The following is a 21,829-nucleotide window of genomic DNA, read 5'->3' as shown; positions in this document are numbered from 1 at the left end:
CCTGATTTACACTCTACACCTGTCCTCCAAAGTCCATCTCACACTTGGCCAAGGATAGAGAGTGAAACCCCCAGAAGTAGAGTGCAACATTTGGAATGCCCAAAATCGCAGGCTAGTATGGAGAGCAAAAACTTCAGTGGCTACTGAGGTGGCTACCCCGGTGACTGCCTCCGGGTAAAGGGCCCTATGTTGCAGTCACTTTGGTCATAAATGGATTTTGACTGTAAACTTTGTGCATTGTCTTTGCTGTGTGCTACACCCCTACCCACCTAGGGCCTGGCAGGGACAAGAGAATGCAAACGGTGCAGTACAAACCATAAATACTACAGACAGTTTAACCACACAGGTTCTTGGCCCCAAACATGTTTTAATAACTAAACCAAGGATCATCTATCTTTTTTGATGATGATGGGGTCTCCCCACCATCTTTATCATCATCATCATTTATTTAGGGTGACCTTATGCACTGGTTTATCCAGGAGAGTCCCAGCTACTCTGGAGTGCCAGTTGGTTACAGAAGTCAGAAAATATTCCAGAATTGGGACATTTTGCTACCAAGGTACCAGGGACCATCCACCCGCTGAGACTACCAGCCAAATTTCACTGATCATATCCAAGATGGCTCTCTGTTCATTGCTGCTACCTACATGGCTCTGCTTCTGGGAACTGTAGAATGAAGCTCTGAAGTCTACACATATAGATGTGTGGCTATACATGGATCCAGTACGTATCTTTTCAGCTTACAAAATATAAGAAAAATTATTTAATTGTAAGAACTTGATTGTTCTCTTGCTAAGCAAAGTTTAATGAAACACATATGATCTAGAAATTTGTACTATCCTTTAAGGAGACTACAGCATCCAGTAAATTTTCAAAGTACAACGCTGAATAAATATACCTACTTATGCACTGCACTGCCAAACAGATTTTAAAAGTGATAAAACACAGATTCTTGTTTCACAACAATAATACTGTAATTGCTGGTTAAAAAAAATGTGGGTGTGAGTCATCGGAATAATTTCTTGACATTGGATAGAACTAAGTTATCACACAGAAAATAGAAATGAATGGGTGAAATATTTTAATGGCCTAGTGTCCATGCAAAATGATCTAGTGATCTATGGGAGGAAATAGATTATGGATTAATCAAGGTTTTTGAAAAAATCGAAGACAACCTTAAAAAGAAGTGAATAAAAATGCATGAACAAATGAATTTAGAAGTCAAAAATGACAAAATGGGTCTTATTATCAATTATTTTGGAGATTAAAATGTAATTTTGACCCTGAGTTATATCAGAGAGGATACATAACCCTTAGGACTTTCTTCATAAAGGATTAGAATATAATGAAAATCCCCATGAAGACTAAGATTAATTTTAAGAATGATTTTGAATTAGGAAGCAAGAGTAATGTGGGTTTTGTACTAACTCTATGTAATTACAGCATTAACGTTATAGATCATGAGGTTGTGATGAAAGATTTTTCTCTCAACAGGGAAGCATTTACTTACAGTGACTATTACACAATCCAAATTAATCTCATGTCTTGATGAAAAATTCATGCAATGGGAGTTTTAGCAAGAAAATACTCCAGGAAAGCAACTTGGGCATAATTTGACAATACCGAAATTATGGGACTTTCTGGTTAAATTGGGAGTGAGGAAAGTGATGGAGAGAGGAAGTCGAGTATCCAGGTCCAAAAGCAGTCAGTAATTTAAATGCAGCATTTTAGGGTTTGAATACTCATTCGTCACTTATACATCAAAAAATCTTTAATACCTTCTCAACAAAATTGCAGGGAGTTTGTGTTTCTCCTTTTGTTGCTTCTCCATATGTCAATTGTTCATGCATTATTTATTAGAGCCTAGTGCCACTGGGGCCTGCACTAATGTAGCAAATCACTCTTTAAAAATCTTTAAAGACCATTTACGGAAAAGCAAAGGTTCTAAGTAATGAAGTTGCTCAGCACGCGTAAATATGAATATAAGGTTAAATTGTTAAAAAGGACAAAAGAAGTCCACACTGACAAACACAAGGACAACTGGCCCCTTGCAACAGCAAACGAAAGAGCATGAAGTGGCTACGCTTCATTGCTTTCTACCTTCCTTCAGCACCACTTGATACAGACCCTGCTGGATCTTCAAAGCCAGTGAACTTCATAAATTCATTCAATTGTATTTATTGAACGCTTACTGTGTGCAGAGCACTGTACTATAAATGCAACCTCCTGGGGAAACAATCAGTCAATCATATTTATTGAGTGCCTAATATGTGCAGAGCACTGTACTACACACTTGCTCCAACCAACTACTGTCATCATCATCATCATCGGTATTTATTGAGTTCTTACTGGGTGCAGAGCACTGTATTAAGCACTTGGGAGAGTACAATACAATGGGGTTGGTAGATACATTCCTGCCCGGACAAGCTTACTGTCTAGAGTTTACAGTCTAGTTCTGAAAAGTGGGATGCCAAGGAACCTGAGGAATATAATGGTAAAGCTTCCCCAGGTGATTTTAAATGCAAGTGATGTTGCTTTTCTTTTAGACTCCTTTACATACAGCCAGTAGTCAGTCAGGCTTTTGTACAAAAAAAAAAGCCCAGAGCGACAGCGAAAACAAGCTGTCATTACATAGGAGAGAACCAGAAATTATTCATTCGCAAAATGCTTGAGGGTTTTTTTCTGAAAAACTAACCATTTTATTTCCTTTTTATTCCAATCAAAAGAGCTCTGACAAGGGTTCCTTTTGAGTTTTATCTGAGAGTGAATAGAACTGAGGCATGCTAAATTTGAAATTCACGCAAATTAAAAGCTTGAATTTAGGATTAAACTAAACTCAAGTCTTTCAGAAAAAACCAGTATCATACCAGTCATTTGCACATATAAGGGCCCCTACATAGTCTTCATGTAATGGATTCTTTTTCATGCTCTTTCACTTTCCTGGCAGCCTCAGTACCTAGTTACTACCCCGTTATTACCTGGATTATAAGAGGTTCCAGCAACTTCTCTACTGTAAAGGTCTGGACTTGAAGATCCTTAGGATTGATTTCCAGTTTGGTTGGTACTGCAGCCGACATATCGTCTATGGGCAGAGAATAAAAACCGATTCAATTATAAAGCAACCAAAACAATGATAGTAGGTTGTCATTACTGGGAGAGGAAACCGGTTTGAGGCAACTCTTTTTGGAAACTAAATTACTGATGCCCTTTGAAGTATTTCCTACAACGTGGCATGTAACTCTGTCTAGGTGGAGAGAAACTTCATCCCTTTCTTTGAAGTTATCAAGAATCAAGGTTTTAACTCAATCGGATTTGTCACAAATACCGTGTCAGCCTCGTAAATTATTTTCAAACAATCCTTAATCCAAAAATGGTTTGGGAACAACAATCAACACAGTTCCAGCAATGCTTACCAGCCCCACAACACTACCCACCCAACCACCCACCCATCCAAGCTTTCTTCTATTGACTGTCAAATTTGTAGTCTAAGAAAACAGCAAAGACCTTACTCTGTAGCAAACCCAGTCAGGAATTCCTCCCAGATTTAGATTTCCATGAAACCAAAAAAGGAAAAAAAAGAAAAGAGAGAAACAGAAAAGAGAGGTCAAAATATATTCCATTTCTTTCAGTCTTGTTGCCGAATTCTCACTCGGGCTAAGAGTCATGGACTAGTACTTATTTTCAATCATATTTCATATATTTTCATACGTACTTACATACACTCACATATACTCCTAAAGAAATAATAATAATAATAATAATAATTATTATTATTATTATTATTATTATTATGGTATTTGTTAAGCGCTTACTACATGCCAAGCACTGGTAGATACAAGGTGATCAGGTTGTCCTACATGGGGCTCACCGTCTCAATCCCCATTTTACAGATGAGGTATCTGAGGCACCGAGAAGTGAAGTGACTTGTCTAAGGACACTCAGCAGACAAGTAGCGGAGGTCGGATTAGAACCCACGATCTCTGGCTCCCAAGCCCACGCTCTTTCCACTAGGCCATGCTGCCTTTCTAGTAGCATGTAGCATGGCCTAGTGGATAGGAGTGGACTCCTAGTGATCTGGGAGTCAAAAGAACTGGGTTCTAATCCCAGCTCTGCCACTTGCCTGCTGTAGGACCAAGGGAAAATACCTTAACTTCTCTGTGACTCAGTTTCCTCATCGATAAATAGAGATTCAATTCCTGTTCTCTCTCCTACTTAGACTGGGAGCTCCATGTGAGCAGCGGCTCTATTCAACTTGGTTATCTTTTATCTATCCCAGTGCTTTTCCCTCCATCCAAACTGCTACCATATTAATATAATCACTCATCCTAACCTAACTGGATTACTGCATCAGTCTCTTTGCTGACCTCCTAGTCTCCTGCCTCTCCCCACTCCAGTCCATACTTCCCTCTGCTGCCCAGATCATTTTCTACAAATATAATAATAAATAATAATAATGGCATTTATTAAGCGCTTACTATGTGCAAAGCACTGTTCTAAGTGCTGGGGAGGTTACAAGGTGATCAGGTTGTCCCACAGGGGGCTCACAGTCTTCATCTTTAGACTGTGAGCCCACTGTTGGGTAGGGACTATCTCTATATGTTGCCAACTTGTACTTCCCAAGCACTTAGTACAGTGCTCTGCACACAGTAAGTGCTCAATAAATACGATTGATTGATTGATTCATCTCCACTTTACAGACGAGGTAACTGAGGTACAGAGGAGTTAAGTGACTTGCCCAAAGTCACACACCTGACAATTGGCAGAGCTGGGATTTGAACCCATGACCTCTGACTCCAAAGCCCGTGCTCTTTCCACTGAGCCACGTCATCCCACTCCTCAAAAAAAACTCCAGTGGGTGCCCATCCACCTCTGGATCAAACAGAAACTCCTTGCCAACGGCTTTAAAGCACTCAATCACCTTGACCCCTCCTAATAATAACAATAATAATTCTGGCCTTTGTTAAGTGCTTACTATGTGCCAGGCACTGTACTAGGTGCTGGGGTTGTTAAAGCGAATTCAGCAGGACACAATCCCTGTCCCACGTCTGGTTTACAATCTTAATTCCCCATTTTACAAATGAGGAAACTGAGGCCCAGAAAAGTGAAGTGACTTACCCAAGGTCACACAGCAGAAAAGTGAGAAAGCCGGGATTTTAACCCATGACCTTCTGACTCCCAAGCTCATGCTTTATCCACTATGCCATGCTGCTTCTCCTAAATCACCTTCTTACTCTCCTCCTACTTCAACCCAGCCCTCACACTTCGCTCCTCTAATACTAACCTTCTCCTGTGCCTCTGTCTAGTCTGTCTCGCTGCCGACCCCTCATCCATGTACTACCTCTGGCTTGGAACACCCTCCTTCCTCAAATCTGACAGACAATTAATTACTCTCCCCACTTCAAAGCCTTACTGAAGGCCCATCTCTTCCAGTAAGCCTTCCCTGACTAAGCCCCTCCTTTCCTCTTCTCCCAATTCCTTGAGTCACCCTGACTTGCTCCCTTTGTTCTTCCCCTGCTCCCAGCCCCACAGCACTTACATACATGTCTTCAATTTATTAATTTATCATCATCAATCGTATTTATTGAGCGCTTACTATGTGCAGAGCACTGTACTAAGCGCTTGGGAAGTACAAATTGGCAACATATGGAGACAGTCCCTACCCAACAGTGGGCTCACAGTCTAAAAGGGGGAGACAGAGAACAAAACCAAACATACTAACAAAATAAAATAAATAGAATATAGATAAATATTAATTTATATTAATGTCTAACTCCCCCACCTCTAGAGAAGCATGGTTCAGTGGAATGAGCATGGGTTTGGGAGTCAGAAGATCATGGGTTCTAATCCCAGCTCTGCCACTTGTCTGCTGTGTGACCTCTTAAAAGTCACTTAACTTCTCTGTGCTTCAGTTACCTCATCTATAAAATGGGGATTAAGACTGTGAGCCCCATGTGAGACAACCTCATTACCTTGTATCTACCCTGGTGCTTAGAACAGTGCTTGGCACATAGTAAGTGCTTAATAAATGCCATTATTATTATTATTATTACAGGGGGAGACAGACATTGAAATACATTACGGATGTATGTAATAATCATTATAATGATAATTATACTATATATAATAATATAATAATCATCATTACTATTATCATACTGTAAGTTCATTGTGGGCAAGAAATGTGTCTGTTTATTGCCGTGTGGTACTCTCCTAAGCACTTAGTACAGTGCTGTGCACATGGTAAGCGCTCAATAAATATGACTGACTGAGTGAATGCTTAGTACAGCGCATGGCACTTAGTAAGCACTTTAAAAATTCCACAATTATTATTATTATATTCATGCCACTTTTCCTCAAATCTCCAAACCACCTACTGGTTTCAGAACTTTGTTTCTAGCAGTGTCACACTTGCTAAAATAATACTTTAATCTGTTTGGGGTTTTTTTGTTTTGTTTTAAATCAGATCATACTGGCTGATTCCCAGAAGGAAGTTATCTGGAGATGATTTGCCACCAGGTCATGCTTCATGGTTTCTTTCAGAAAATGGCAATTTGAAGCTTATGTAGTAGCAATCAAAGAAATCCATCATGCAGCTTTCCCCTATTGTCATAATATATAAAGTTGCCCATACACAAAATAGTGAAACACTGGAATTTCAAGTATGCACGCTTATGGTATTTTCCTAGATTTTCAATATGGTTGATATTAAAAAGCAAAAAGACAATCATGTTGAAAACTCTCAAAGGAGCAATTCATGACATCTCTAGTAATTTATGAACTTGTATGTAAGTGAATTGCATATCGCATTTCTGATTAGACCATAAAATACTATCCATGCTATTTATTGTGAATTGTATCAAAAATACCTTCTGGTAAAGACTAGTAATTATAATAATCCATTTGCAAGAAAAAAAATGCAGAGTCCCGCAGGATCATTGGTGACTGATGGCCTGTCAAATCTGAGAAAGTGTAAGGCTTCAAACATTAGAACACCCTATCAATATATTTTCAAATAGCTACACTGCATTATTCATTAGCCTACCAGAAAATAAATGTTGGCTTTTTAATGAAAACCACTAGCAATGTGGCTTAAGGGAAAAAGTTTCCTTGAATTTAGTCAAGTCTCTACCTGCTGTGTAGATAAACAGAACAGGATAAACTGTGTGCTCTGCACACAGTAAGTGCTCAATAAATACGATTGATATGATAAATACAATAATTACGATAAATACGATAAATACAATCATTGATACAATAAATACGATTGATGATAAGAAGCATTCCAACCCACCACTGGTAGATCAGATCACCATTCGCAGCTCCACCACCAACTGTCTACAGACCCTACTCGGAGGCCTGTGGTAAATTCATTTTTTTAAGTATCCTGGGTCAGAAAACAGAATCTTAAACCTGACATTCTCTAAACAAAAGAAGAATCACTAAAACACAATACAACTTAAAAATGTTCAGCAAACTTTGTTCCTATTACATACTGTCACCTCAGGATACTGTCACCTCAGGAGAGACCATAACCAGTCTCAGCTCCTTTAGTTTCTGACGTCCGTTCTCTTTTTCAGTGGCTTGATTTTAAGTCTTAATTAATTGGAATGTCTATGATCTGCCCTTGGTATTGACCCCATCCTCAACCCCAAAGCATTTATGCTCACATCTGTAATGTATTTTAATGTCTGTCTCCCCCTTTAATAATAACAATAATAATAATGGCATTTATTAAGCACTTACTACGTGCAAAGCACTGTTCTAAGTGCTGGGGAGGTTACAAGGTGATCAGGTTGTCTCAAGGGTGTCTCACAGTCTTAATCCCCATTTTACAGATGAGGTAACTGAGGCACAGAGAAGTGAAGTGACTTGCCCAAAGTCATACAACTGACAACTGGTGGAGCCAGGATTTGAACCCCTGACCTCTGACTCCAAAGCCCGGGCTCTCTCCACTGAGCCATGCTGCTTCTCCATACTACTAGACTGTAGACTGTAAGCTCCTAGTTGGCAAGGAATGTGTCTTCCAACTCTGTTGTACTGTATTCTCCCAAGTTCTCCGCACATAATAAGCACTCAACAAATTGTGATTGATTGACTGATTGATTGGTGGGGGAACCCAAATCTCAGTGAATATACACTGAAAGAGAGCAGACCTCTCGACTCTTGGTCAATATTCTGAATATTTTCATCCCCTTCCATCTCTGACCCTAAAGTTAGAGCATTCATTTCAGTTTCTCTTAGTTATGCTGTATCAGTCAATGTTCTGATTTGAACATTTAATTCTTTACACAGCCACTAATGACTATTATAGTAGTACATTTCTAAATCGCACTAAAATAATCTATTCACATCCCTAATTCCCAGCAATGTGATCATCATCATCATCATCAATTGTATTGAGCGCTTACTATGTGCAGAGCACTGTACTAAGCGCTTGGGAAGTACAAATTGGCAACATATAGAGACAGTCCCTACCCAACAGTGGGCTCACAGTCTAAAAGGGGTAGACAGAGAACAAAACCAAACATACTAACAAAATAAAATAAATAGAATAGATATGTAATAAATAGAATAGATATGTAATAAATAGAATAGATATGTAATGTATATGTAATAGATATGTGATGAAAGTTCATTAACACTTCCACCTCTATTCTTTGAGTTCTGTTGAGTGTTACGTTCCAGGGGCCTCAGGCCCATTTGGTAAGAATGTCCACGCTCATTTCTTTGTATCTCAGCCATACTGAGTCTCTTATTTACTTGCCCTCAGTAAACACTCGGCTCCAGCAGAACTAAATAATGCGACATTTCAGAATGAAAACTGAACATTTTAAAGATGCTGGGATTTAAATAGAACTACTTATTGTTTGCGTCCTTCAATAGGAGCAATAAACTAGTTCTTCAAAAGAGCTGAAAGTTGAACCAGCAGGAAATAGTCCTACACAACTTTTAAAAAGGACCAGAATTAAAAGAAAATCTGCCCAGAAAAAATAAAATTATAACTTTCCTTAGCAAAATGTCTGCGATTCTAGGCCATTTGCCTAATTTGGCTCTGTCCAATCCAGCCTTTTCCAGGAAAATTGATCACAGAACCAGAATCTTCTTCTCTAGGCTACAACTGTGGGGAGGGAATTTGTCTACCATCTCTGTTATATTGTGCAGAGTTGTATTGTTGGTAGAGGAAGTTGCCTAATGGAAAGAGTAAGAGCCTGGGAGTCAGAGACTCTGGTTCTAATCAATCAATTGTATTTATTGAGCACTCAGTGTGTGTAAAGCTCTGTACTAAACTATTGTTCCTAATCCTGGTTCTGTGTGACCTTCAGGAAGTCACTTCACCTCTCTATGACACAATTCCCTCATCTGCAAAAGGGGACTTCAATACCTGTTCTCCCTCCTACTTATACTTTGAGCCCCATGTGGAACCTGATTCCCCAGGCTTACCCCATGCTTAGTACAGTGCTTGGCATATAGTAAGCGCTTAAGAGAAGCAGCATGGCTTAGTGGAAAGAGTTGGGAAAGAAAAGTGGAAAGTGGAAAGAAAAGACTTGGGAGTCAGAGGTAATGGGTTCTAATCCCAGCTCCACCACTTGTCATCATCATCATCATCATCAACCGTATTTATTAAGCGCTTACTGTGTGCAGAGCACTGTACTAAGCGCTTGGGAAGTACAAGTTGGCAACACATAGAGGCAGTCCCTACCCAACAGTGGGCTCACAGTCTAAAAGGGGGAGACAGAGAACAAAACCAAACATATTAACAAAATAAAATAAATGTCAGATGTGTGACTTTGGGCAAATCACTTAACTTCTCTGTGCCTCAGTTACCTTGTCTGTAAAATGGGGGTTAAGACTGTGAGCCCCTCGTGGGACAACCTGATTACCTTGTGTCTACCCCAGTGCTTAGAACAGTGCTTGACACATAGTAAGTGCTTAATAAATACTATTATTATTATTATTAACAAATACCACAGTTATAAAGCATTACGCTCCCAAACACTTAGTACAGTCTGCATGCAGGAAGTGCTTAATAAATACCATTGCTGCATGGATGCGATTGGTTAACTCAGCGACTAGATGAAGTAATGGGCCACCTCCCAGTGATTATTTTCAATGCTCTTACTCCTATTAATAACTGTTTAGTTTGACTACCCTCCAAAAGATAAGACAAAAATCAGTTTCAATTAAAGCAAAGAGATGGACTGAAGAAAAATACGTGCACTCGGTTGTGTCATAAAAGTATGCATTTTGGCAGGAGGGTTGTTGGGAATTAGGAAAAGTTTGCCCAACATCGTGAGCCTGCTTGGATTCAGTACCATGCGGTGTGGAAAGAAACAGTTTGTGCACCAGCACATCTGTGCAGTGTTGGACGCAGTCCTTCCGGATCCTGCTGCACATTTGCCATGTTGACTCCTTGCTCTCAGCCCAAACTGCTACTATCGTAGTATAAGCTCTGTCCTTGCTAGACTTACCTCATCAGCCTCCTCACTGGTCTCCCAGCCTCTAGCCTCCCCCTCACCCAGTTGACATTGCCTGCTGCTGCATGGATCCTTTTCCCGAAACTCTGCACGGCCCACATCTCTCCTTTCTTAAAAACCCTCCATAGGCTTCCTGTTTCTTCCAACAAACAAAAACTCAAGGATCTTCACCATATGGTCACACCTGCTTTTCTTTTCAACTGCTCTTTCCCAGCTCTCCATCATCATTCCTCCTATGCCAACCTTCAAATTACACCTCACATTTGACTCTCCTCTCTCTGTCCCCTCGCTCTGTTCCTCTAACTTGGAGCTCCTTCCCTCCCAAAATTAGACAGACTACAGTTGTCCTCACATTCAAAGCCCTACTAAAATCCCATCTTCTCCTACAAGCCTTCCCCAATTAATTTTCCAATACCCTGAGTTCTGACACATGAATTTACACATATCCTCCTCATCACTCATGTATACATGAATACTCCTTGTGGGCAGGGAATGTGTCACTTCCCTATTCTGTTCTCCCCAAGCCCTCAAACCAGGGCACCACAACAATCAATCACTCATATTCAGTGTGCACTGAATAAATGCTACTAATTACTATTTCTACAACACCAGATTTCCTTAAAGCATAGTTTTGCAAGAATGCTATTCCTGTGCTATAGGAGAACTGGATGTAATTCAAGAATTTCACATACAAATCATCCCAGAAGTAGAATGTTAATAGTTTAAAAAAAGTTTTTCCCCTGAATAACTTTCAATAGGCCACTCTTGAGGCTATTTCCTGACTTCAACTAGTGTAAGATACAAAAATATAAATGTAGAAATGTTTCCTTACTCCGAGATTCACATAAGCTCTCTCCCTCCTATTTAAAAATGGTATCAGATGGGAGGAGGTATGGAGTCCAATCTAATTAAAATCATGCCTGAAAGTACTAAATGTAAACTCGTTGTGGGCAGGGAACATGTCTACCAACTCTGTCATATTGTTATATTGTACTCTTCCAAGTGTTTAGTAAAGTGCTCCGCACACAGTAAGTGCTCAATAAATACAATTGATTGATTGATTGATTGAACCAAAGCCTGTCAAATTGAAGATTCATTCATTCAATCATATTAATTGAGCACTTACTGTGTGCAGAGCACTGTACTAAGCACTTAGGAAGTACAAGTTGGCAACATCATCATCATCAATCGTATTTATTGAGCGCTTACTCTGTGCAGAGCACTGTACTAGGCGCTTGGGAAGTACAAATTGGCAACATATAGAGACGGTCCCTACCCAACAGGGAACAGGAAACATGTAGAGACGGTCCCTACCCAACGGCGGGCTCACAGTCTAGAAGGGGGAGACAGACAAAAAACCAAAACATATTAACAAAATAAAATAAATAGAAAAAATATGTACAAGTAAAATAAATAATGAGAGTAATAAATACATACAAACATATATACATATATACAGGTTCTGTGGGGAGGGGAGGGAGGTAAGGGGCAAGAAGAGAGGAAGAAGATGCAGGGCAATCAGTGGGGAAATGCCCTCCAGTGCTGGCTGGCAGTTTTCTGGATGAGAAATCCCCTCACAAGTCTTGTTTAAGTGTTCAGAAAGCATTTTGCATAGAGAGCACACATCCCTACCCATGGTGTCACAATGCAGAGCTAGACAAGGAACTCCTCCAGCATGTGCACCTGAAATAGGCAGTTGATTCAACATGTCAAGTGATCATCAATGGTATTTATTGAGAGCTTACCGTGTGCAGGGCACTGTACTAAATGCTTGGGAGAGCACAATACAACAGCACTGGTAGATACGTTCCCTGCCCACAGTGACCTTACAGTCCAGAGTCAATAGTATCTATTGAACGCTTACTGTGTACAGAGCACTGTACTAAGCACTTGGGAAGCACAAATCGGCAACATGTAGAGACAGTCCCTACCCAACAACACGCTCAAATTACAGATATGTAAATAAATGCTGTGGGGCTGAGGAGTGAATACCAACTGCCTAAAAGGTATAGATCCTGGTGCAGAGGATGCAGAAGGGAGTCTAATCCCAGCCCTCAGAGTGCCATTTCCATAAGGGGATTTTATCTTAGGCTATTTCTAGCCCTACTGCATATCTAAAACAAACACATTTTTCCCTTCAAGTAGATTGACGATTGCCCTAGAACAATAGTAGTAGCATTCCTTAAGCACTCAGCATGTGCAAAACACTGTACTAAGTGCTGGGAGAGAATTGTGAGAGAATAAACAGGTGGGAATTGGATAGGGCCCTGTCCCTCAGGGAGCTCTCAATCATAATCTAACATATAAACACTATGCCGTGTTTGCATAGGCCATGAACTTTTCAGAGATACAATAAGTCTCAATTCGGTGAGCAAAGGTAAGAAGAGTGCAGGGAGGGAATAAAGGTAAAACACCCCCAAAACGTATGATTTTTTTTCTCTAATTTGTTCAATGACCAATTAGTAAAAGACGACGTAACTGAGCAAGGTCTTACTTACCAAAGAGAACCAAGGAAGGAAACTTTCCTGGAAAATATCCCTTAGCGTCCACAGTGAGAGTTCTAACCATCAGCACAGATGGAAAACAACAAAGAAATCTCTGTCCACCCTTACTTCTTAGTCTCCCCTTAGTAATAGTAATGGTATTTATGGATTACCCATTTGATGTAATGCACAGTACAAAGTGCCTGGGAATGTTTGACAGGCACAAAGATACATTCCCTACCCATAAGTAGGTTTCAGTGGAGTCCCTTTCTCTGACAGCCTGGTTTGAAGGGTTACCATTTCTCCTAAATATGCTCTTGGCTGTTCAACTGTGTGGTTCTTTCTCTCCTTCTGATTGATATTCGCCTGTAGCCCCGCTTTATTCTCTTTGTCATAAGTCAAACATTCTAGACTACCAAAATTCCAATAAACTCAAGTTGCCTTACCACAAAAAAATGATACCGCTTCACAATCTAATTTCCACCCTAATTATCATTCAGTGTATTGAAACAAACAGTTGCTTCACTTTTGGGGCTCTGCTGATAACCTATTGACTGTACCAGCTCTTAATACAAAGAATAGCCTGATTCTGTACTTCTAATATCATCTTCCCATCACCTCTCTTCTCAAAGACCTGCAATCTTTTTAGTGTGAATTTGTCTGTAGGGCTTCTGGGAAGCATCATGGCCTGGTGGATAAAACACAGGCCTGGGAACAAAAGTACCTGTGTTTCCAATCCTGGCTCTGCTAGTTTCCTGCTGTGTGACCTTGGGCAAGTCACTTAACTTCTCTATGCCTCAGTTTCCTCAACTGCAAAATGGAGATTTAATACCTGTTTTCCCTCTGACTTATAATGTGAGCCCCATATGAAACAGGGACTCTTTCCGACCAGATTAATTTCTACCTTCGCAACACCGCTAAAATCCACCCTATCCTCGCCATCCAAACTGCTACCACCTTAATCCAAGCATTTATCCTATTCTGCCTTGATTACGGTGTCAGCCTCCTTGCTGGCCCCCCCGCCTCCGGTTTCTCCCTACTCCAGCCAATACCTCACTCTGCTTCCCGGATCATATTTCTACAAAAAACATTCAGTCCAGGTTTTCCTGATCCTGAAGAACCCCCAGAGGTTGACCATCCACCTCTGGATCAAACAGAATCTCCTCAATCCCCATTTTACAGTTGAGGAAACTGAGGCCCAGAGAAGTGAAGTAACTTGCCCAAGGTCACACAGCAGACAAGTGACAGAGCCAGAATCAGCACTCACGACCTTCTGACTCCGAGGCCCGTGCTCTATCCACTAAGCCATGCTGCTTCTCCTATATCACCTTGTTACTCTCCTACTACAACCCAGCCTGTACACTTTTAATCGCCTAATGCTAACCTTCTCACTGTGCCTTGATCTCGCCTATCTCACAGCCGACATCTCACCCATGTCCTGCCTCTGGACTGGAACGCCCTCCCTCCACGTATCCGACGGACAATGACTCTCCCCATCTTTAAAGCCTCACTGAAGGCACATCTCCTCCAAGAAGCCTTCCCTGACTAAGCCCTCACATCCTTTTCTCCCACTCCCTTCTGTTTGGCCCTGACTTGCTCCCTTTATTCACCCACATTCAGCACCACACCACTTATCTACAGATCCGTAATTTATTTATATTAATGTCTGTCTCCCTCTCTAGACTGTAAGCAGGGAATATGTCTGCTACATTGAGCGTTGTTCTCTCCCAAACACTCAATACAATCTTCTGGACATAGTAAGTGCTCAAAAAATACAATTGACTGATTGATAGATCTACCCCACAGTTTAGAACAGTGCTTGACACATAGTAAGCATTTAACAAATACATCCATTCATTCAATCGCATTTACTGAGTGCTTACTGTGTGCAGAGCAATGTACTAAGCGTGTGGGAAGTACAAATCGGCAGCATATAGAGATGGTCCCTATCCAACAACGGGCTCACAGTCTAGACGAGGGAGACAGACAACAAAACAAAACAAGTAGACACGAAAAAATTGCTCCTGAACATAAAGCTCCAGAATCCTTCTGCTTCACTAGCAGAAGTCTTCCCGCTTCTTAAAGAGAAGAAGCCAATTTATCTGGATCTGTGATGTTCTAACCCAGTTGTGTCTCATCAGTGCTTCCAACTGCTTATTACTTTCATAAATGTCCTTACCATATCTATGGCACACATGGTGTTCTCAGAATTACAATAATAATAATAATAATAATAATAATAATAATAATGGCATTTATTAAGCGCTTACTATGTGCAAAGCACTGTTCTAAGTGCCGGGGGGATACAAGGTGATGCGGTTGTCCCACATGGGGCTCACAGTCTTCATCCCCATTTTACAGATGAGGGAACTGAGGCACAGAGAAGTTAAGTGACTTGCCCAAAGTCACACAGCTGACAAGTGGCAGAGCTGGGATTTGAACCCATGACCTCTACAAGTGCTTAGTACAGTGCAAATTACAAGTGCTTAGTACAGTGCTGTGCACACAGTAAGCGCTCAATAAATACGTTTGAATGAATGAACGAAATAGCTTCATTAATGCCTGTGTTCAGGTTTCCTGATGGTACCCTACTTTCCAGACTTCATTCCCTTCATAATCATCATCATCACATCATCAACGGTATTTATTGAGCACCTACTGTGTGCAGAGCACTGTGCTAAGTGTTTGGGAAAGTGAAATACCACAAAGCTGGTAGACACGTTTTTCTTGCGCCAAATATACCCCTGCTTTGAAACAAATGTATCAACTTAGCATAGATTTTCCACTGGACTCATAAGTATTCCTAGCAAGGACTATATGAGTTAATTTCAAGGGGAACAGGAGAAAAGGAGAGAAGCATTCATCTTCCAATAAGTATTAAGCATTTAAACAACATTTCGTAAATGAAGGATTTTAAACAATAAACCTGGGAGCGGATCAGCTTAGATTTCATCACTTTTCAAATGATGCAACAGGGCCAGAGATCTAGTGAGTTTTTTATGGTATTTGTTAAGCACTTACTATATGACAGGCACCTACTAAGCACTGGGGTAGATACAAACTAAGTGGGTTGGACACAGTCCATGCCCCACAACCTTAATCCCTATTTTACAGATGAGGTAACTGAAGCAAAGAGGAAGAGAAATGACTCACCCAGAGGTCACACAGCAGGCACCCAGATTTTCCAGCATTCCAGGAGTAATAATAATAATAATAATAATAATAATAATAATAATGGCATTGATCATTCATTCATTCATTCAATTGTATTTATTGAGCGCTTACTGTGTGCAGAGCACTGTACTAAGCGCTTTGAAAGTCCAAGGTGGCAACACACAGAGACGGTCCCTACCCAACAGCAGGCTCACAGTCTAGAAGGGGGAGACCGACAACAAAACAAAACATATTGACAAAATAAAATAAATAGAATAAATATGTACAAGTAGAAGTTAAGTGACTTGCCCAAACTCGCGTGTCCCAAGCCAAGAAGCCACTTCTAACCACCCAGCTCAGGCCAATCTGCACATCCGCAGTACAAACATTCCCCCTTTTTTTTGCCTATGGCATTTGTTAAGTGCTTATTCATTCATTCGATTGTATTTATTGAGCGCTTACTGTGTGCAGAGCACTGTACTAAGTGCTTAGCACTGAACTGGCTTATTATGTGCCAGGCACTGTACTAAGCACTGGGGTAGAAACAAGATCCTCCCTTCAAAGCCCTACTGAGAGCTCACCTCTTCCAAGAGGCCTTCCCAGACTGAGCCCCCTTTTACCTCTCCTCCTCCCCATCCCCCCGCCCTGCCTCCTTCCCCTCCCCACAGCACCTGTATATATGTTTGTACAGATTTATCACTCTATTTATTTTATTTGTACATATTTACTATTCTATTTATTTTCTTAATGATGTGCATTTAGCTTTAATTCTATTTGTCAAACACTTACTATGTGCAAAGCACTGTTCTAAGTGCTGGGGAGTTTAGAAGGTGATCAGATTGTCCCATGGGGGGCTCACAGTCATAATCCCCATTTTACAGATGAGAGAACTGAGGCCCAGAGGAGTTAAGTGACTTGCCCAAAGTCACACAGCTGACAAGCAGTGGAGCAGGATTTGAACCCATGACCGCTGACTCCCAAGCCCGGGCTCTTTCCACTGAGCCACACTGCTTCTTAAAGTGACCACTGATGACATTCGAAGACCATGGCACAGAGATGCCGATGCCAAGGCTTACATTACACCAGACATGCATCATCATCATCATCATTGCCATCAATCGCATTTATTGAGCGCTTACTATGTGCAGAGCACTGTATTAAGCGCTTGGGAAGTACAAATTGGCAACATATAGAGACAGTCCCTACCCAACATTGGGCTCACAGTCTAAAAGGGGGAGACAGAGAACAAAACCAAACATACTAACAAAATAAAATAAATAGAATAGATATGTACAAGTAAAATAAATAAATAAATAAATAAATAGAGTAATAAATATGTACAAACATATATACATATATACAGGTGCTGTGGGGAAGGGAAGGAGGTAAGATGGGGGGGATGGAGAGGGGGATGAGGGGGAGAGGAAGGAAGGGGCCCAGCATAAATTAACGATGCCATGCAAGCCATTTAGCTTAATCCTAGAGCAATTTGGGGGGGGGGGGGGGGCAAAAGGGGGTGTCTGGGGGTGTCCCCAGAACCACTGCAATTGCCCCTCTGGCCTCAGGACTGCAGGAGCTGCTGCAGAGGGAGGCGGGCTGTAGAAAAGAATCCATGACATGAAGCCATCCAGGGCCATAGTCAACCCGGGAAAGGGTCCAACCCACTGAAACCAGATTGGGAGCGTAAAATACGACTGTAAAATCTGATGACTGCAGACTGTGAGCCCACTGTTGAGTAGGGACTGTCTCTATATGTTGCCAATTTGTACTTCCCAAGCGCTTAGTACAGTGCTCTGCACATAGTAAGCGCTCAATAACTATGATTGATGACTATAAGAGGCAGACAGGACAGCACTTCATGGCCCTAATCCTCTGTCCTTTGCTCAGTCCATGAAGCCACACTGCCTCCTATCCTGCGGTAAGGAATTTGAAAGATATTTTGGCAAAGTTCCACCTGCCATTCTGTTTTCTATCTTTAGGCACACTTACGCCATATCCCAGTTTAGTTCCCATGCTAATTCCTCGACAAACCCATACGGGCTGATGATACTTTGTGCTCCCCTTCTATTTTACCAATAATTAGCCACTGGTACCATTCACAGTTCAAAAAAAAAAACAAAAAACTACTAAAATCCATTAGACCAGTGCTTCCTTCCTCCCAAACCACAGCTGGAGCCACACTTTGTTTGATTCTTCCATGTAACAGCCTAAGATGAAAGGTGGCTTCATCAGATTTTCTACCTTTCTCCAAGAGGAAGCAGAGAAAAGATGGAAAGATGGGCTTTCACAAATTAGGGACAAATGGGGTGATTGCACCCTGTAGGCACTCAACACTAACTTAAGTAAAGATATTTTTCATGAATCTTTGTAGCTTGCTCTAATTTGCAGGTGGAATTTCTTCAAGGGACCCTCATCAACCAGGCAGACTACACAGGGGATGTCTGATCTTTAATTATTAAATTTTCTAACCCACCATCTTCCATCAGTTGCAACCCACAGTGGACCTATTCTTTCATTCTCTCTTTTTACTTCCTTGGCAATCAGTCTTCCCCTCTAGAGTATCAACCTATAGTCCTCGAACTGGAAATCAAAGAAATACCAAGAAATGTTCTTATATTTGACTTCACATACAAAGATTTGCCACAGGAACAACAGTTCTCGAACATACAATCAGCCTTTTGATAAACCAACAGTATATAACACCCATTATACTGTTTACACCACTCACTGCATTTCATCCAGCCAAAGGACTTAATTACACAATAACATTTCCAAAATATTCTGGAGAGACTATTACAGCTTGGGTCCTTGCTGAAACAGTGAATTTGCATTGAGCAATATAACTTGATATTTTCTAAACCCTCAAAATATTATAGCTGAGCCCAAATTGTCATTAGCAGCGTTAATTACATTTGTAAATGTTGGAACCATCCTACATTTGAAGCAATATTCTACACTTTGTCTTCATCTTAACTGCTTCTGAGAGCAGGTAGAAAAGTAAAGCCAGCATGAAAAATTCAAAAGATTGCGGCATCTCAAAAAAAACCTCAGCTAACAAAAGTTGAGGAAGCAAGGCAAGAAAACAGTGACTACAGTATGCTGTGCTATTCTTTAAAAAAACCCTCTCTCTCTCCAGAGGGAAGGTAATTGGAAATCTCCCATGATTAGGATGTGTTTTGCAGATTTAAAAGAGTACACCAAAGTTGGAATTTAAAAGGTGATACCAGCCCATCACTCACCTACTGCAGGACACAAGCACTGATCAAATAGAGATACTACACCGAATGGCTAAACGAGTTGTATTTAAAACTTCAGTGCAACTATTATGGCTCATGGTTTGACTAACTCTGCATCTGCGAGCATACTGGCTGACCAGCCGTCCAGGGAATTTCAAGTTGATTGACAGGACACAGTGCCTGCTGCCTAGGGGGATGGGTATTCTTAAAGCGATATGCCAGCCTACACTATATAAACCAGTGAATCTCTACTTGAAACAATTGTGCTCTAAATTCATATTGAACAAACGACGCACACCGTGCTGCGGGATGTATATTTTACCATTATTTTAAGGGTCTTTTATACATACTCGTAAAAACTAATTTCCATCAGAGCTAATTGTCTCCTTAGGCTCTGCTCCACAATAATAAGTTCTGATCGCTAGCGTAATTGAAACTTAATTCAATTCTGAAACCTGCTGACCCCATCAGCAAGAAGTGCATCTAAAAGGTTGCAGATGATTCCCCAGAAGTACCTTCAAGAATCGGTCAATAAATCATTTCCATTCATTTACCAACCCTTATATCAAATCTCAAAATTTGGAATTATACCCTATATTTTTGTAATGGTATTTGTTAAGTGCTTACTATATAATAATAATAATAATGGCATTTGTTAAGCGTTTACTATGTGCAGAGCACTGTTCTAAGTGCTGGGGGGGATACAAGGTGATCAAGTTGCACCACGGGGAGGGGGGGGGGCTCACAATCAATCCCCATTTTACAGATGAGGGAACTGAGGCTCAGAGAAGCGAAGTCACTTGCCCAAGGTCACACAGCCGTCATGGGGTGGAGTCGGGATGCAATATGCAAGGCCTATATGCAAGGCACTGTATTAAGTGCTGGGGTAGATACAAGCTGATCAGGTTAGACATGGTCCATGACCCTCATGGGGCTCACAGTATTAATCCCCATTTCACAGATGAAGTAACCGAGGCCCAGAGAAGTGAAGTGACTTGCTCAAGGTCACACAGCAGATAAGTGGTGGCGCCGGGATTAGAATCCAGGTCTTCTGAGCCCCAGTCTCGTGTGCTTTCCACTAGACCATGCTGCTTATCCACGTTTTCATCTACACATTTGCCACTTTCTATATAGCCAAGTTGCAGCCTCCTTCTGCCTATAGTTTCAGAAGTGAGACACTCAATTCTGGTTGGTTTCGTTCACGAAGCACTGACCTAATTCAAGCTCTATCAGCCTTCTGGCTGGTCTCCTTGCCTCCAGCCTCCCCCAACGTCAACCCATACTTCACATTGCTGTCTGAATTATCTCCCCGAAATGTCACTCACTTCTCATCTCCTATCTCCCCCAAACCCTCCAAAGGCTACTTCTCTCCCTCCGCATAAAGCAAAGCCTACATACCACTGTTTTCAACACCCTCCTCCTCCCTCCCATCGCCCCTACTCCCTCCTTCTGCTCTACCCCCTTCCCCCCAAACACAGCACTTGTGTATATTTGTACATATTTATTTGTACATATTATTGGGGAAGCAGCGTGGCTCCATGGAAAGAACACAGGCTTTGGAGTCAGATGTCACCGGTTTAAATCCCGGCTCCGTCACTTGTCAGCTGTGTGACTTTGGGCAAGTCACAACTTCTCTGTGCCTCAGTTACCTCATCTGTAAAATAGGGATTAAGACTGTGAGCCCCACATGGGACAACCTGATCACCTTGTAAACTCCCCAGAGCTTAGAAAAGTGCTTTGTACATAATAAGTGCTTAATAAATGCCATTATTATTAGTATTATTATTATTACTCTATTTTATTAATGATGTTTATAGATCTATAATTCTATTTCTCTATTTTGATGGTATTGATGCCTGTCTGCTTGCTTCGTTTTGTTGTCTGTCTCCCCTTTCTAGTGTGTAAGCCCATTGCTGGGTAGGCATTGTCTCTATCTGTTGCCGACTTGTACTTTCCAAGCGCTTAATACAGTGCTCTGCACACAGTAAGCGCTCAATAAATACAATTGAGTGAAGAAATGAACACCCTAACTCTCTCCTTCTTTCCTATTGACTCTACTCTCCCTCTCCTTCCTTGCTCACATTTACTGCACCTAATATTTGTTAAATGCTTACTATATGCCAAGCAATGTACTAATGGAGTGTTGAAGAAGCAACATGGCCTAGTGGGAAAAGCAGGGGCTTGGGAGTCAGAGGGCCTGGGTTCTAATCACCAGCCTGCCACTTGCTTGCTTATGTGACCTCTGGCAAGTCACTTAACTTCTCTGTGCTTCAGTTCTTCTATTCTCCCTCCTACTTAGACTGGGAGAGGGACCGTATCTGTCTCTGCTTAAAACACTGTTTGACAAGCAGTAAACCATTGGGGTAGACACAAAATGAGCAGATCAGATAGTCTCTTTCCCACACTGGGCTCACAATCTAAGTAGAAGGGACAACAGTCATTTACTCCCATCTTACAGATGAATAATAATAATAATAATGGT

The 21,829-nt window shown here is 41.2% G+C and overlaps 1 protein-coding gene across 1 annotated transcript in view; it reads right to left on the bottom strand.

The window, feature by feature from the left end:
* Positions 1-21,829, bottom strand: part of CTNNA3 (catenin alpha 3) — a 1,398,597-nt gene that overhangs the window by 1,354,235 nt on the left and 22,533 nt on the right. The window contains exon 2 of the mRNA XM_038743931.1: positions 2,979-3,082. Within this exon, the coding sequence (XP_038599859.1) occupies positions 2,979-3,077 (99 nt within the window). The 5' untranslated portion in view covers positions 3,078-3,082. The remainder of the gene's footprint in view (positions 1-2,978; positions 3,083-21,829) is intronic.

Source organism: Tachyglossus aculeatus, chromosome 3 (genome assembly GCF_015852505.1).
Source record: "Tachyglossus aculeatus isolate mTacAcu1 chromosome 3, mTacAcu1.pri, whole genome shotgun sequence".
Classification (NCBI taxonomy): Eukaryota; Metazoa; Chordata; class Mammalia; order Monotremata; family Tachyglossidae; genus Tachyglossus; species Tachyglossus aculeatus.
Note: the sequence above shows the minus strand (reverse complement) of the source record. Positions and strands in the feature narration are given on the sequence as shown.